An 18,178-nucleotide genomic window follows, 5' to 3' on the forward strand; every position below is an offset into this window, starting at 1 on the left:
ATATACATACATATATATATATATATATATGTATGGCGTCGGTGGCGGGCTGCTCTGCTAGGGTTTCGGCCAAAGGCCTTCTCGTACTCGATGACGAAGGGCTTCTCTCTTTCGACTTTTTATTCACTTCATCTCCTACGCTCCATCATTTTGTCCTGCCCAACGACAAAGGGCTTCGGCGTCGTCTTTGTTGAGCTTTGTCGAGACACCCTTTTCTGCGGTTCGTGTGTTCTGTGCTGCTTTTCATCTGTCTTCACGAACCTCGTCGAGCTGTGACTGTTTCAAGGCTTCGACATCTGTGGCTTCTCCCCGACCGTCTTCGACACGTCATTTTTGCCCTCTGTCCGACTTGACAGGGCTTCTCCTTGTTGTGATGGATCTTTTTTCTTATTCGGTTGAACCTGATAAAGACTCATTTGCCCACATGGTGGATAATTCTTAGGTGGAGACGACGGTTGTATTTCTCTCAAGTTATAAGGAGTATTGTGATGATATATGTGACTTCCCCTTTATTAAGAATGAAAGCAGGAAAAAGTGAGAAAATAACTTTTTTTTTTTCTCTGAGTTAGAAATTTCAATCCTGACTGTGAAATTCAAGTTTGTTATTATTGAAAAATTTTTGTGGGGGCACCCACCTATGGAAGATATCAGGAAAAGTTTTGATGATATCAAATTAGCATGAAAATGTATAGTGGAGCTCATGGATGAGAGACATGTATTGATTTAATTAATCATGACTAAAGATTACACTCAGATTTTCTCCAAAAAATATCTTAGCATTGCTGGTAAATCGATCGACAGTCCACTCTCGTGTGTCTTGGCATATAAGTGAGTTTTTTTCAATAACAGTGAGTGATATAATCACATTTGGATCTGTACCTGTAGTATGGTGTTCTTCATCTTGGACTACGAGGTTGGAAAGAGGATTGGGCTGCACCTTCTCAACAGGGATGGTATGTGGCTGATCCTTAGCGAAATTCGGCTTTAGATGAGCATGCAAACGATAACAAATATTAGAACTGTGACCAAACATATTACAATGAGACCAATAAGGAGGGTGTGCTTATATTTCAACCTTCTGCCAATACCCGTTATGAGTGGTGCCAACTGGTCCAACTCATACCTCATCTGGAGCTGGTTAAGTGATGTCTCTCAATTAACACACAAGCCACAGACGGTCTGGCGACAGCAAGCGTAGGATTATTAAACTTGAGAGACTTACTGTAAGCAGTCAATAAAAAGTATAAAATTCCAAGTTGAACAGATGTAATTTTAATCCCAGAAACTTTATCCAATTAGGAATGATATGGGACTCCACTTTTGGATCGAAGTCGACAGTTCACTTGAGAATTTTCATAAAACTGTTATCGATATTGATAACTTTTCGAGAAAAAATACGAGTGTAATCGACATCGTGAGATAACTAAATAAGTATAGATCAACCGTCAAGTAAGTGTCGGTCAACTTTTCGATGATTTGAAAATATGGTATATGAAAATAATTTTTGAAATTTAATTTAAGTTAATAGATATATTGTTTGAGTTTTAAAAGTAGTAAATTTTAATTTTCGAAAAAATGAGACCAAATGGATCTCATTCGTCAAATAGTTTGCATAATCGTGCCCGATACCGCGAATACTACACTCTCCCGAAAGATAAGTGTAGATCTTGGCGATAGACCCAATCCTGCAAACTAAGAGATTTGTGACATCCGTTTAGTCTGCGAACCTTTTATGTATGACCGACAAGTTCCCCTATCTAATACAAAGATTAAATAGGGTTTATTTTACCTGGGTTCCAAGTTCTCTATAAAGGCAAACCCCTATAGTTAATTACATCTCAAATGACTAGGGTCAATTGAGAAAACTCTCGATAATGATCAGATGTATTAGTCTTCAAGATTCTAAAGTTTAGGTTTTCACGATAGGACGTGGAAGGGCAAATGGGAGTGACTCAAATATGAATAGTTATTTCAGGAGTCCAAAGGAAGGAACAAGCAGGGGATGTTATAGATCCTGAGGCGAAACCTCAATGACATCCCAGACAATCCCACTGTGTGGCTGCATTTTTAGAGATGGTGATATTCAATTGTTCGATCTTGTTAATTTTATTATTTGAGACTTACGAATGCATAATACTCGATTATGCAAATAGTCCCCAGAAATAAGAGGGTTTACGTCGTGTCACATGACAACCTCAGAACCTAAAGCGAATTAGGACTTATACTGCACAACATGGTTTTACAGGAGCCTAAAAAGGGAGTGTGAGGATTTACATTGCGCTAGGCGAGCTACCTCGAAGTCTTATGAGTTGTTATTATACTAGGAAGGGATAATGCTAAAGAAGATCCTGTTGCTGCTCGGTCTGAATTCCTTGTCGTGCTGCCCATGAAGTTGGCTCCCAACTCATGTCGTCGCGATAGCTCCAGGGTTTAAGTGTTTGAGATTGGTAGTGCGCTTCCCGACATTGAGTAAGAGTTGCCAACTCGACAATCTACAGCAGATAGTTCTTAACCTCAATCCAAATGACTAACCATGGACTTTTATAAATTTTCATAAAAAGATTTTCATGCAAAAGTTGTTGTTCAAGTCCTTTTTATGCAGAGTTATTTTTAACATGCAAAAGAAATTTTTTTTTTATTTTTTGTAAATATTTTGTAAAATTGTATAGTCCACAGGCTAATCACTCTAATCGTGCTAGAACTACTAATAACCTACGAGTGTTGGGGGCAACGATCCCACCAAGAATCGGTGAATAGTATCATGGGTCCTTCCCTCTTACTTATTGAAGATCTTTGAGGTAGGAGATACTATTCTAATAATCTCACTTCGTATCCCTCAGAATGATTTCACTTCGTATCCCTCGTTTAAGCACGCATAAGCAATGTCGTCATCGCCCTCGCCACCTAGACCCTAGACTTATCCTGTGGCGTTAAGCCATATGTGGCGTTAAGAAATTTCCCCAATTGCCAAGAGGATTTGAGTGTAATATTCAAGCTCAAATACCGATGCACTGAGTTTCATTGTAGGTTAAGTCATTGAGGGAATTTCACTGTTGATTTAATGAAGGAAGCATGAACTATGTCTCAATGCATCCTGATGTCTAGTGTCTTGATCAGCTTGTGAATTAGGGTGAAGTGCCAAGTTTAGTTATTTATTCGAAAATTGGGTGGATGAACGCTCACCTAGGGTGTGCTCCTAAAATCTAGGAAGCCTACACTGAGGTGGTTGAACTCTCACCTAGAGCGTGCTCCTAAAATCTAGGAAGCCTATGTTGAGTTAGGTGGATGGATTCTCACCTAGGGTGTGCTCCTAAAATCTAGGAAGCCTACACTGAGGGCTAGGTGAATGGACTCTCACCTAGGGTGTGTGCTTAAGCTCTAGGAAGCCTACACTGAGGACTAGGTGGATGGGCTTTCACCTAGAGCGTGCTCCTAAAACTCTAGGAAGCCTACTCTTTAACTTATGCTTTAGGTGATTGAAGGTTTTCTATATCTTCCAATTAATTAAATCATCAATCCCCATCTTTATGACTTAACCATTTAAAAATAAATAAAACTAAAGAAGGCCGAACCACTTCCAAAACTAGTAAAGCCAAAGCGGGGGAAAAGCAAGTGGATCAACCTAAAAAAACCTTTGAATTCTTTCAATATTGTAATTAAATCGGCCCTCAAGAGGAGTGTTTAAATCTACTCCAAGACAATGTTTTGAGCGGTCCAAAATAACAACTTTTAAAGTTTCCAAATCAACACTTTTAAAAGCCTCAAACACCATATTTAAAATGCTCCAAACAACAAATTTAAAATTCCCAAATAGCTCTCATGTAAGCTCAAAACATTAATTTTAAATGTTACAAAATTAGCTAGAAAAACTAGCCCAAAACAGTGACAAAGTCTCCCTTAAAAAAATGTACATTTAAAGCTCCTGAAAACTGCAACGAAACCAGTCTGAACCCGTCCCAAAATAACCCTCAAACATCACTTAAGTTGCCTCAACCAGCTTTTTTTTAAATGGACCCAAACAACACTTGTAGAAACTCCAAAACAGTGAAATTGAAGAGCCAAAACAGTGCTATTTAGTGCTTCCAAGCAGCAACAATATTACTAGAATACGACAACATTTAATTCTTCCCAACAGCAAAAATACAAGACAAACAACATAACGTTTTATTTTTCTAAGACCACAAGTTTATAAGACTTAAAACAACATTTATGTCATTCCGAAACTTTCAATTCAGCAAGTGGACATACAAATACTGAAGCTTATGTGTATTGTAAAAGATAGGTAAATGCATTATCTTGTTGCAACATAAAATATTTGAGTGTTGTGCATACTCATTTGAAAGTTTGAGGCAATAGACATGTAAAAGCACATGGATTGAGTGGATGTTTATGCAAATCTTCCTAACTCGTAGATGCATGTATTGCATAAATAAAATGAGCGTTACAGGAACAAAATAAGAATTCGTTACCCAGTTACTGCAATCGTTAAGGTTCTGCACTCTAAAGTTTTTCAGAAGCTCTGGGGAGTTCTGTGTTCCTCCTACCTCCAATGCGGGCGAGGGAGGCTCGGCCGAGTGATCCTGGTCGAGAGAAAGAGAGTCCAACGAGATGGAGTCGTTCGGTCTGTTGAGATGGCGAGTCGAGCAGGGTCTGGTCGCGAAGAAAAGGGCAGAGGCGAGCGGGGCTTCGATGTGTGGAGGAAGGGGCGTGCGTGGTCGAGCGTGAGGAGTCGAGCGGGGCTTCGATCGAGATAAGAAAAGGCGAGGGTCTCTGTCGAGCGAGATCGAGTAGAGGAAACAAGCGGGAGAGCCGAATTGCAGGAGCGGGAGATTGGCGAGAGAAGGGAGAGGTGAAGCAGGTGAGTGCTTCAGTGCGTGAGGCAGAGAGGGGAAGAAGGAGCGCTTCTGTTCGCAGAAGAGGAGAGGGTGAGACGAGCGGGGCCCTTGCCGAAGAGGAGGGAGTCGGGACTGAGAGACGAGTGTCTTGGTCTATGAAGGATGGTACGGGATCGAGCGGAGCGAGTGCGGGAGATCAGGATCGAGCGGACGAGCGAGGTCGAGCGAGAAGAAGCGAGCAATGGGCTTCGGATCGTACGCGGGGAAGAAGACGAGTGCAGGGCTTTCTGGGCGAGCGGGGAAGATGCTGGAGTGGGAGGCAAAGCAGGCCGTGGTCTACGACGCAGAGAGGAGGCGAGCAGGCGAGTGCGGGAGAGGGTCGCGCGAGAAGGTGAGGCGTGTGAGTGGCAGAGGCAAGTAGGCGAGTGAGGGAGATGGCGATTCAAGAGAGGGGTTTCGGTGCAGAGGAGAATGGACGAGCGGGAGAAGAAGAGGGGACTGAATGCCAGGAAGGGAGCTAAGCGGGATCTTGTATTTGAGGAATTCCAAAAAGTCCGTTATGCGATAATGGGCAGGTAATTGATGAATTTCCAACGGGGGAGGAGTTTTGTTTGACATATAATAACTCCTAATTTAATTTCATTAAAACTGGATTAATTATTTCATTTGAAATTTGAAATTTGAAGATCAAATTACTTAACTCTTGTTCAGACTCGAGTCCAGTCTGAATCGTATCCGAGTTGAACATGAGTTGTGTCCGGGTCCGCATTTCGCTAAAGAAAAAAACATCGATTTTCGTGTCATTTGTGTGCGCGCGTAACCCTAGAAATATGGGTGTCCTTCATAGCTAAAGTCGACGTTCCGGACATGTTAGTGTGGTTCGTTTCGTCATCCGGGGTCATCCGGACAAGTTCGCCGACGGACGAGTTGATTCAAGTCAAAGTCGTGTGTGGTGCAGTGAGTGCGTGAATTGCGGCGTTCGCGAGTAATCGAGTCACAAAGGGTTCGCCTAAGGCTGTTTGATTCTATAGGAACTCATTTTCGGGCCCTCATATGTTGGTTCTTAACCCTTGTAACTAGAAATTGAGTGCTTTGAACCACTCATGCGAGTCCTTCACTAAATGAGTCAAGAAATGACTTGAAGTTCTACAGGAGGTGGGCTCCATTGCTAGTTCGCTAGGATGGTCAATAAGAACTCCTAAAGCTAGATTCTAGGTTATAAGAGTAGGAGACTAAGACCTCACTAAAAATGAGGTCAACAAATGGACCCCTAATATGTGTGTTGTGCTGAACAAGCACATCGCGCGTATTGGTGTTGACCGAAGTGATCAACAAAGAACCATCAACACGATCAAAAGAACCATCTAAGTACACCATACTCAGAATGAATTGATCCAGAGTCAAAATCAAATTTGAGTTGGAACTTTCCACCAGGTTATTCCCAATCCAAAGACAACAGCTTACTGAAGATTTTTAATTGTTTCCGCTGGGGATGCAGGGATTCGTCGTATGTTTCCTTCGTTTGATTGTTGTAAATTTGATTGAGTGAGGAAATCAGTAAATCAGTTTGAACAAGGGAAATCAGTTTGAACAAGGAAGTATGGGGCCACCACATGGGATTTATGCCAAAATTTGGAGACTGTCATCAACACGGGATTTACCAAAAAATTTAGGAAATATCATGCATGCGGAAGATTTAGGGATAGGATGTGGAAAATATGTGGAAAGAATCAGAATGCTTGCTCTGATCCTGAAATTTAAATTTGAATGAATCGGAAGCCTTAACATCCATATAGGGGGATTCAGACAGATCATCGGGAATTTGAAATTTGAAGAAATCAGAATTTGAAGGAATCAGAAGCCTTGACATCCGTATAGGGGGTTTCACACCGATTATCGGGAAATTGAAATTTGAAGGAATCAAAAGCCTTAACATCTGTATAGGGGGCCTCACACCGATCCTCGGGCACCGATCCTCGGGAAATCGGGAAATTGAAGTTTGAAGGAATCAGAAGTTTTAACACCCATATAGGGGGACTCACACCGATCCTTGGGAAATTGAAATTTGAAGGAATCAGAAGCCTTAACATTCGTATAGGGGGACTCACACCAATCCAAGTGGTAGCGGGAAAATATTTTTGTCACGTTAGGAAGGAAAGAACTGAGACTCACATCCAACCTAAGTGGTGACGGAAAAAAAAATATCCGCTATATTGATGAGGAAAACTCTGGGACTCGCATCCAACCCAAGTGGTAGCAGAAAAATATCTTTGTCATGTTAGGAAGGAAAGCACTGGGGCTCACATCCAATCTAAGTGGTGACGAGAAAAATATCTGCTACATTGAGGAGGAAAGCTCTGGGACTCACATCCAACCCAAGTGGTATAGGAAAATATCTTGCTCTCTGCAGGAAATACGCAGATTCAAATATGTCAATTTGTGAGGAATATGTGAATAGAATATGAAAATATATGAAGGAATCAAAATCCTTGCATCGATCATCGGGAAACATGAGAATAGGATGCCACTTTCATGGACTCACACATATCTCGAAGGATTTGAAATTTAAGGGAATCAGAAGCCTTAACATCTATTAAAGAGAGCCTCACACCGATCCTCAGAGAATTTGAAATTTGAAGGCCACATTAGGAAGGAAAACCTTAACATTCATTTAAGGGGGCTTTACATCCAACCAAATAGACAAAGAGGAGTAGGAAGCTTTAACATCCATTGAAGTGGGTCTTACTCCGCTCCGCAAAAATTTCAATTTGGAGGCAACAATAGGAAGGAAAACCTTAACATCCATTTAAGGGGGCTTTACATCCAACCAAAGAGACAAAGAGGAGTAGGAAGCCTTAACATCCATTGAAGGGGGTCTTATTCTACTCCTCAAAAATTTGAATTTGGAGGCAACATTAGGAAGTAAAACCTTAACATCCATTTAAGGGGGCTTTACATCCAACCAAAGAGGCAAAAATGAGTAGGAAGCCTTAACATCTATTGAAGGGGATCTTATTCTCATTTTTTTGTTAATTTTTTTGTTAAAAGTGTGATCGCCACCATCTTCAAGAGCTGGAAAGATTGAGGAACATTGCAGGACTTGCCAATCTGAAAAACAGGTTCTGAACCTGAAGGAGCACGAGTAGAAATAGGAAAGTCGTCGACTAGTGCATTTTCATAGGAACACTTCGTCGAGGCCATTTCCAGAACGACCAGGCGAGCTGTTAGAAAAAAGACGAGCTCAGGAAATTTCTGTCGGGCAGGGCGACAGAGAGTTGTCGAGTATGGGTGTGACCTTCTGTTGGGCAGGACGACAGAGGCGATGTCGAGTACGTGAACTTTTTGTCGGCAGGAAGAAGGCGTCGTCGAGTACAGGGACGACACGTGCCGCGACCTAGCGAGGAAGCGTCGTGGACTGCGGGTGTGGAGAGACGAAGCACGTGAAACCCTACGGCGTCGACGCAGAGGAAGCGTAGGGGCTGACAGAAAGACGAAAATGACGAAACTGATAGCGTGAAACCCTCTGTCATTGGGCACGACGAAGCTGGTGGAGTGAAGCCAAGAGATTCAACTTAAGAAAACCCTATCAGAGCTGCCCGCTGATACACCTAAAATTTATAGTATTTATGTACACATTTTTATTTCTATTTTTGAGATATTGCGCTTTAATGAAATTTATTTGTGTTTTTGTTTCAGACACAATCAAATGGATGAAAAATTGTAAAAGAAGTGAAAAATGATCAAATTTGGAGCAAAGATGAAAGTGCAAAAAATGAACTGAGATGCTTAAGCGCCTAGGACTTGTGCTTACGTGCCAGTTAAAAAGAGAGAGCCGCGCCTAAGCACCAGATACCCCGTGCTTAAGCGCCAAAAGTAGTTATTTGATGATTCATTGAATTTGGACGAATTTTTTAATAGGTGTTTGAAGCAACCCTTGAATGTGGGAAATAGTTAATGTACACGAAAATTCATTTAATTGGCTTTTGAAAGGAGACAACTTCTAGAAGATTCAATGAGGACACATTTTGAAGAGATATCAATACATCTTTTCGATTTTTCTAAAAGAAGACTGGGATCATCCATGGAAGAAGCCAATTATCTTCATCTATCCAGACCGCTGCTGCCCACCTTTTTTTTATTTTGAGTGTATTTTGTATTGTGAGTGAAAAAAGAGATTCAAAGGAACTTCAAGACATTTGGTAGAGAGGAATTTAAGATAAGTTTTTCTCTTTGTTACTATATTTGGTTTTAATTTAGACTATTTGTTTTTGTGCATGATTTCTGCTTTCAAACTCAAGTGTGGTTGTGTTTTCTCCATGAATTCTGAATAATTTTCTTTTTCTTTTTTCTTAAAATAATAAGTGATTAAGTGTTGGCGGGAAGCTGTGTGAAATATTAGCCTTTAATGTTGGAAAAATTTGTGATAATGTTAAACCTTATACTTAATTTACTTTTTGATTTGACTAAAATGTTAATAGCTGTTGTGAGAACATATAAGGTCTGAGATGGTTTTGTCTAAGTCAACAAATGATAAGAATCACATTTGATTTCATGGGTAATAATGTAGTTCATGGAGTTAAGTGCAAATAAATAGAAAAATAAACTTTGATGGGTGTAAAATTAGACTTTAGAGTGACAGACTAAAGCCTCTAATTTGATTTATAGTTTTAGGTTTTAATACGAGATGTTAGCCCCCAGGTGGAGGGAGAAGAGAGAACTCTAGAGTGAGAGATAGTATCTTCCTTACCTAATCCGTCTTCATAACTATTCAAACAATAAATTAAGCCAATGTTCTTTATAACATCTCTAGTAAGGGTAAAAAATGTTATTTCTCCTATTTAACACAACATAATTAGAATACTTCTACAACATAATTCCTATACTTGTTACTGATTCATGATAAAGAAAAATATATTTTATTTATATTGCATTCTTCTTGCAAATATCTAGTTAAATTAGTTAGTTGTTTGCTTTATTTTCAGTTATAAAAAATTACAAAAAAAATTGAACTTTCATTCTTATTTTAGTATCTGGAGTTTAAGTAAAAATATTTTGCTAAATAGAATTTTGATTATCTAATCTCCTGTTTTATGAAATACATATTATTTTTTTTCGTGGGTTCGATATTCGGGGCTGAATAAAAAAGTTATATATTACTTGATAATGATACATATACTTGCGTAATATCCCATAGTAAATATTATAATTATATTCTTACTTGTTTTGAAATTCAGAATTTATCTAGCTTTTATTTGGGATCAAGTTAAGAATTATAGATAAGGAAATTAAGTATATAATCGCATACATCGCATTGACATCTATAAATAGTATATATATATAAACTAGGGAAACAAAAAGAAGAAAAATAAAGAGATTTAATTAAAGTAAAGTGTATTATAGATGAAAATGAAAGTGTTTTTCTTAGATATGAAGGTGAGATATTTTGATAAAACTTTCAATCAAGATTTTGAAAATAGAATTGATTTTAGTGATCTTAATATCGTTAATAATAATAAACTATTTTATTTTTAGTCACGTTAGTAAAAAAAAGTTGATGAGATTTTAAAGAAAATTATGAATGAAAAATCAGGTGGACTTGATGGTATCCAAATAGAAGTGATTTAAAAATTTATTAGTTTGCTAAGCTTTTTTATATTATTTAAAAATAAAATAAATGTCTAGAAATTGGAGGAAGGGTATTTTGGTCCTTATCTTGAAGAATAAAGGGGTTGCACAAGAGCGTGCAACTTATAGAGTAATTAAGCTGTGTCTACTTTAAAATTATGGGAGAGAATAGTTAAATATAGATCAAGACTTGATATAAAGATTTTAAAAAATCAGTTTGGATTTATTTTAGGCAAGTCTATCATGGAAGCTATATTTATTGAGAGGCTTCATGGAGATGTATAGTGAGTGAGAAGGATCTATATATTATTTTTATTGATTTAGAAAAAGCTTATGATAAGGTTTCTAGAGAAGCTCTTTGGCGAGTTCTAGAGAGAACTTGTTGATATGACTTATATTTAAGTAATTAAAGATATGTATATTGGAGCTATCACTTGTGTTCAAACAAAAGGAGCATTGACCAAGTGTTTCAGTTGGATTACATCATAGATTAACTTCAAGCCCATATCTTTTTGCTTTAGTTATGTTTCCCTTACTGGATTTGTACTGGAGGATTCACCTTGGTGTACGCTTTTCGTTGGTGATATCCTTCTTGCAGATAAGACTAGAGAAAGAGATCAGAAAAACTTGAATGATGGTGGTCAACTTTAAAGTCTAAAAATGTTTGTTTTTGTAGATCTAAACCTAAATACATGAAATGTAATTTTAGTAGTAATAGATTTAGTGGTGGAGTTGTAACAATGGGTGATCAAGTCGTTAAAAGGACTGAATGTTTTAGATATCTTGGGTCTATTGTTCATAGTGATGGCGATGTAGATTATGATGCTATCAGTAGAATTCAAGTTAGATGGTTGAATTGGAGGAAGGCAATGAGTTTATTGTGTGATAGAAAAGTACCGCTTTGACATAAAGGAAAATGCTTTATGGCGCAAAATGTTAGCCTATAAAAGAGAAGTATAAAACTAAGTGTTGCTGAGATGAGAATGTTTAGTTGGATGAGTGACTCTACACTTAAAGACAAAATGCAAAATGAATATATATGTGAAACGTTTGGTGTAGCTTCAGTGGCCGACAAGATTTCAGAGAGTGATTTTGATGGTTTGGTCGCATTAAACATCAACCATTTGATGATCCAACTATAAGAGTAGATGTTTTAAATTTGAATTATGTTAAGAAAGGTAGAGGTAGACTTCAAAGAACTTGGGCTTGTTTTATAAAAAAATTTTTTAATTTGTTAGAATTAAATAAAAATGACTCTCAATATGACACAATGGCGAAAAAGATTCATGTATCTGACCCCACTTAATGGGATAAAGACTTATTGTTGTTGTTGTCATATACATAGATTCATGGGAATTCTATTTTTTATTTTTAAATTTATTTTTGATTCATTCTTTTCAAGGAACGGAACATTCAACTTATAATTTTTGAAGTTACTAAGGATTGATTTAATTAATCACACAAAATGTAAAATAGTAATTTCTTGTAATTTTCTAAATCATTCTAACTCAATTAAATGCCAACTTTATTTCCAAAATACCAATTATCCATAAACCAATTTAATTTTATTGGATTTCTACTAATCAAGCATTAACATTCAACTTCTCTCTTTTTCTTCTACTAAATTAAATCTCGGAGTTTAGGCTTTTCGCAAAAGCCGTAGAAAAATATATTTTATTTATAGACTAAAATTTTGTATTCATACATTGGAATAAAGTAAATTACTTCATTTAAAGTTACGTCAACTCTGGATCTTCTCCCTATCTATCTATGTTGCTCGAGTGAGCTTCGCACGGGTTTATCATCCCCACATCACTTCAGTTTTTCTTTTTTTTTATTCTGAAATTTATTTTGTAATTTCCCGCGTACATAACAAACCTGGAGTTAGCTTTTACCTGCATCATGTTTGTTTCTATTATCCAATTAGTTTTAACGAATGTAAACTGTTGAAGATTGCTCGAACAAATTAAGCAAACAAGAGTGTATACCCATTTAAAGCATGAAGAAAGTTGAGGTTTGTTAACCTGGATTATATTTTCTCCACCCAACTTTACACCGTTTCTAATGTTTTTGCAGATGGTTATGCCTCTGACATTATTTTAAACATTGCTCAATCATCCTTTAATAAATTTCTTTACATTATTCAAAACCAAATATTGTTAGCCAGATCATGTCATTTAATTCTCTGTGCTAGCAAAATTCAATTTACTTACTTGTATTACTCGCTTCTGCAATTTTGCAGAACTACTCGGGAAACAAAAAAATGCTTGGAAAGTGTGAGCAGGTAGTTTATAATGTTGATTGCTTCTCTTCAATGCCCGTTTATAGTTTGACCGAGGCATTTTGCAATCCTACCAGTTCTTTCTCGAGCTCATGAAGGTTCCTCGTGTAGAATCCAAGTTGAGGGTTTTTTCCTTTAGAATTGCCTTTTCGACGCAGGTATGTTAATATTTTATGGATATTAATATCTCGAGCATGTTTATGCATACGTGCTTTTCAATTATTAGTGAATGTTATCAGGTGAATGAGCTGCGTTCCAATCTGAATACAATTAATGATGCCTCCAGAGAGGTACTCTTTTAGCCGCCATTAATTTTGTTTGACCTAACGCTATTTATTAGTGACTTCCCTTTCATTTTAGGTAAAAGGTTCTGCCAAGTTACGACAAATTATGCAGACCATTCTTACCTTAGGAAATGCTTTGAATGAAGGCACAGCACGAGGTGCATATTTTGGCTCTCTTGGCATATTTCCTAAACATGAGAAGTTTGAAAAGGAATTTCCTTTTATTTTTTATTCTCTAGGGTCTGCTGTGGGTTTTAGGCTGGATAGCCTTCTGAAATTGTCCGATACACGAGCAAGGAATAACAAACTGACATTAATGCATTATTTATGCAAGGTTAGCCAAAGCAGCATCATCTGCATGCAGACTTATTTTTTCTTTTGGCGAGAATTATTATCATTTCGAATTTCATTTTTCGAGAAACCATTCCTCTGGAACAAATTTAGAAGCATAAATTTATTTAACTTTTTGTTACACATTACATGCATTGAAGGCTTCAATTTTTTTTATTTTTTTATTTTATGTTTGATATTTTAATATAGCAGTTTGCTCTGAGGTAAATTTTTTATGTTTTGACGGATTAGGACCTCAATTATAGTTATTTCTTATCATGCGGTTGGATTGAGGTATTGTTTTATTCCGCTTGCTTTTTGTTGATATTGTATGACATCATTTCTTCCTTTTTTTTAACCCACAACCTGAGAGTTTTAGTCCTCTCCTTTGATCAAATATTTAAACTTTGAAATCTAGTTGCCTACGCATGAAGAGGTACTGTTGGAGTGAATTAGGTTATGATAGAAAAGAGAAATAATATCAAGGTAGCAGCCAACTTTAGATAAGATACTGAGGGTCTAGTTGGGGTAGCTATAACTTATTAATAAGCTATTGCACAGCAGATGCCACAGGAAGTTGACTGTTTGTTTGTTTGTTGCAGTTTAAAAACAGTTGTGCTGCAACTTTTTCTGGAAAAATGATCATTCTGCCCTTGTATAGTAATTTTTTTTTGCAACTGAATTGTTCATACCAGTACATTTATACTTCAAAAAAATGTCCAGTGCAGAGCATTACAAAAAAAAAAAGTTAGACACCTCACTAAACAGTGAGTAACATGACTGTCAAATTAAGAAAAAGACAATTAAAACAATAATTAATAATGTGATAATATTATTTTTAAAATGTAGACGTCGTATATCACGAGCTAAGCTGTTCTCCAGGGATACTTTTCATGCTCGATCACTCTCGGCGGTGTAATCTTTTATCCCATCTACCCTAACCGAAAATAGTCACAGTTTTCTTTGATTTTTCACTATCCCTCATAACTATTTGACTGACGCGAAGTGAGCAGTGAACATTGAAGTCTATAGTCATAGTGCAATTCTCTGGAGGTACCGGAAATCCTCGAGCTCATCTTTTCTTAAGGCTTAAAAAAATACCCTTAGACATTGCACAAGTAAAAATTGATAACAAAAATAATTAATTAAAGTTTTATGTAGCTGTGAAGTCTCAGAGAACTCAATATATAAATCAACGAATCTATCATTAGAAGAAGGTAACAAACTTTTTAAAAAAGGGTTCGTGGTTGCCTTTAACCTACGTAATACCAAGCTTGTATATGTCACATATGTATATCACGAAAAAAGACCATCCAAAGAACCTCAAAAACCGTATCACCGAAAAAGAGATGAAGTTGGTTGTCTTCATTAAGATTTCACATGTCACATCAACTAATGCGACATACATGCCATCCAGAAGAATGCATAAGGTCAAACGTCTCGTCATAGACCTCTAAAATCCACCAAAGAACAAAAAAATGCAAAAAAAAACGCACCAACACCTTCTTAACCACACAAACACACCAACACCTTCTTAACCACACAAACACACCAACACCTCCACCATCACCTCCTCTACACTTCCACTAACACAAACACAACTAAACCACCTCCTTAACCGCACACTACCACAAACCAACCACCACCTCACCCACACACAAACACATCCACCGACAAATGCACGTCTACACACCGATCACCCTACACCACCACGTCCACCTCCACGTCCACGTCCGCGCACCAACCACCCTTCACCACTCCTTATCCTTCAACACAAACACGTTCACCACATCAACACCACAAGCCAACATCAACCAAATGTACATTGACTGAGCAAAAGGAAAACCATAATCCACCATTGCACGTGCATTCAAAACTGACATGTTTTACACTTTTATTTAAGAACATAAAGGAGTAAGCATATCCATTTGCTAAATCGAAAATCCCAAAAATCCAAGCCATAGCATGTGGGATCCCCAAAAATCGAGAACTATTGAAGCATAAGCATTTGCCAAATCAAAAATCCCAAAAATCAAAGCCATTGCACGTGGGATCCCCAAAAATCGCAAAAATCAACTTCAACCGAGAAGCAATGAAGCATAAGTATTAGACAAATAAAAAACCACAAAATTCTTAAGCACAGAGAATCACACCAACACCAAGAGGAACTACCGCACAGAGGAACCTATGCTGGGCATAAAGGCACAAAACCAAAAGCCACACAATTAGGGTAAATAAACCACTGCACAAATATTACCCAGTATGAAAAGGAAGCACCGCAAAGAGGAAACCAAGAAAATAGTGGATACATACACATTTTCAAAATCAAAGCCAATGACATAGTTAAGGTAAGGATTACTCAACACAAAGAGGAACCACCATACAAAGAAATCATAGTACAGAGGAACCACTGCACGAAGAAGCAATGCCTCACACGGATGAAAAGATCCAAACAGAGCCGTAGAGGAGATAGAGGAGAGGGAGAAGAGAACTCTCCGAGAGAGGCACAACACCAACCACGAGAATCGCGCGCTAGAGAGAGAGAGTAAAGGGGAGTGCCGCTAGGTCAAGACGCGAGAGGATCGCGGGAGAGGAGGGGCAACGAGGGCAAGACGTGAGAAAAATGATCGCGGGAGAGGAGTGACAGCCGCGTCAACACTATACAAAAGAACGTGGGCCACGGGTTCGAAACCACTTTTCGTTTGGATTTTTCATAATATCCGCCACTTCGTCGAAACCAAATGCAAGTCGTCGCATTTTCTGGCCGCGTCGCGGTAAAACCACCACACCTTAACGGGGACTTACATAGGCGTATAAAGCTAACGTGGGCGTTTGAAACTATGATATTACTGCTAATGGCTAGATTGGTTGGAGGACATATTTATTCATTTATATTAACAATTAAAACAATCCAATATATCTAAGAGCTATTAAATAACATGATTTTTGTTCACATTCAACTCACGAATAAATTATCTCTGCTATAAGAAATTTAATATAGAAACTAAAACAAATACCTCTTTCCACTTGCTTTTTGTCACGTATAAAAAAAATTTCTTTCATCACCCATTTAGCTTAATTTAGCATTCTTTAAGGAATATCAAATAATGAGTTGAGTCATACAACCACTTAATGAATAAACACAGTTGCATAGTATGTCAATCTCAAGAATATAATAAGTATGCATGGGGGCCATAGTAAGTAAGCAATATTTTTTTATCTTAATAGAAATTTAAAACATGTATATTTGTAATTAGTTTAATACGACAAATGATAAATTTATTATTTTGTAACTCATTATTTATAAAGAAATTTGTCATGTCATTGTTTTTCTTATCTTTTAACAAAATTTATCCATCAAACGAGCACTATCAAATTTTGCATCGCCTAAGATATATTTATTTTTGTTTTCTTTTTCAAATGTTTTTTATTTCAGTTGCATGTATCTTAGTATTCTTAACTAGTACTATAAAACATGACTCTATCAATCAACATTTACTTGAATTTTATGTCATTTGTTTTTTTGCGTGTGATGATATAAAGTTATAAATACTCACTTTAATTGCAGAAGTGTTTTTTTCTCTTTAACTCGTGCTCCATCATCATTAGTTTGCTATCTATAATAATTTATAAATTTTATATTAATTTATTATATTTTTACATTCAGTATTTCAATCACCTTGTTTAATGATACTTTTCTTTAATTTAAGTTTAGAAATTATTCTTTAATCTTTTTTTATTCAATTACATAATCATGATTAATGTTTGAAAATTTTAAGTTCATTACTTAAGCTTAATCTCAAGTAGACCATCAAACTTTTAAAATTTTGTACTAAAAAATAGAAGTAAAATAATTTTAAACGACTGCATTGATTCAATTGAACTGTCGAACCCGTTTCATCAATTATAAGGTGAGGGTGGGTGACATAATTCCTCCCATGCAAATTTTGAAGTGAGGCGAATGAAATAGAAAAGACAAGGAAAGACAAAATTGTGTGCCAAGCAACTAATACGACATCCCATGCGAAATGGAGAAACTGGGGAGAAGAGTCGAGCCCGTGACGCCTCGTGCGTGAGAGAGACGAAGCTAGAGGGTGTCGATTCACTTAAAGGAGGTTTCAATGACCCTTAAGATGTTTCTATACATGAACGAGCAACACATGTGAGATACGAAGTTACTGTGTCAATCGACGTGCTTGGAGGATGATCAATGATACTAGATCAGAATATGAAATTTGCGATCAAGTCTTGCAATGGGCATTACGTGCGTGAGAGGGAGACGTTGCTCATGCTGGATTTGAAGCTACATGCATGAGAATCAACTTTGTGTGTGGGATATGGGTAAAGGGTAACGACGGGCTTGCACCCATCATCTGGAAGAGAGTCCAAAGAGATTTATCTTGGAATTTTATATCGAACAAGAGAGCAAATGAAAATGATATTAAAGTTTATTTTAAATTTCAATAATAGTTAAATTTAGTTTAAAATTTTTTAAGTATTAATAATGGTTTTTTCGAGTTAATATTAGATTGTGAAAGTGGAAGAACTTACAAATCAAGTTCGAAAATGTATTGTTGACTTCACAAGAAAAGAACAACAAATTTTGCAAAGAAAGAATCCAACTTGAGGTATATAATTAGGTTAGAAATTCTATAATCTGATTTGTAGTATATTGAAATTAATTTAAGATTATGCCCTTTACATTATGAAACTAATTTACAAACATTAAATTCAAAAAATTGTGGATGAAATATAGTCAATTATTTAGGAATGTAATATAATGTTATCTTGTAAACATTATAATTAAAGAAATAATTTATATA

At 36.9% G+C, this 18,178-nt stretch overlaps 1 protein-coding gene across 5 annotated transcripts in view; it reads left to right on the forward strand.

Annotated features, from left to right (window-relative positions):
* LOC110018044 (formin-like protein 3) overlaps positions 1-18,178 on the forward strand; it is a 114,808-nt gene that overhangs the window by 47,747 nt on the left and 48,883 nt on the right. For 4 of the 5 annotated variants that reach the window (XM_020715266.1, XM_020715265.1, XM_020715267.1 and 1 more), the window contains exons 10-13: positions 12,703-12,744; positions 12,819-12,899; positions 12,981-13,031; positions 13,102-13,359. In XM_020715266.1, the coding sequence (XP_020570925.1) occupies positions 12,703-12,744; positions 12,819-12,899; positions 12,981-13,031; positions 13,102-13,359 (432 nt within the window). The remainder of the gene's footprint in view (positions 1-12,702; positions 12,745-12,818; positions 12,900-12,980; positions 13,032-13,101; positions 13,360-18,178) is intronic. The other variant, XM_020715268.1, reaches the window with a different exon arrangement.

This window comes from Phalaenopsis equestris, unplaced genomic scaffold, assembly GCF_001263595.1.
Source record: "Phalaenopsis equestris unplaced genomic scaffold, ASM126359v1 Scaffold000002, whole genome shotgun sequence".
NCBI classification, from domain to species: domain Eukaryota; kingdom Viridiplantae; phylum Streptophyta; class Magnoliopsida; order Asparagales; family Orchidaceae; genus Phalaenopsis; species Phalaenopsis equestris.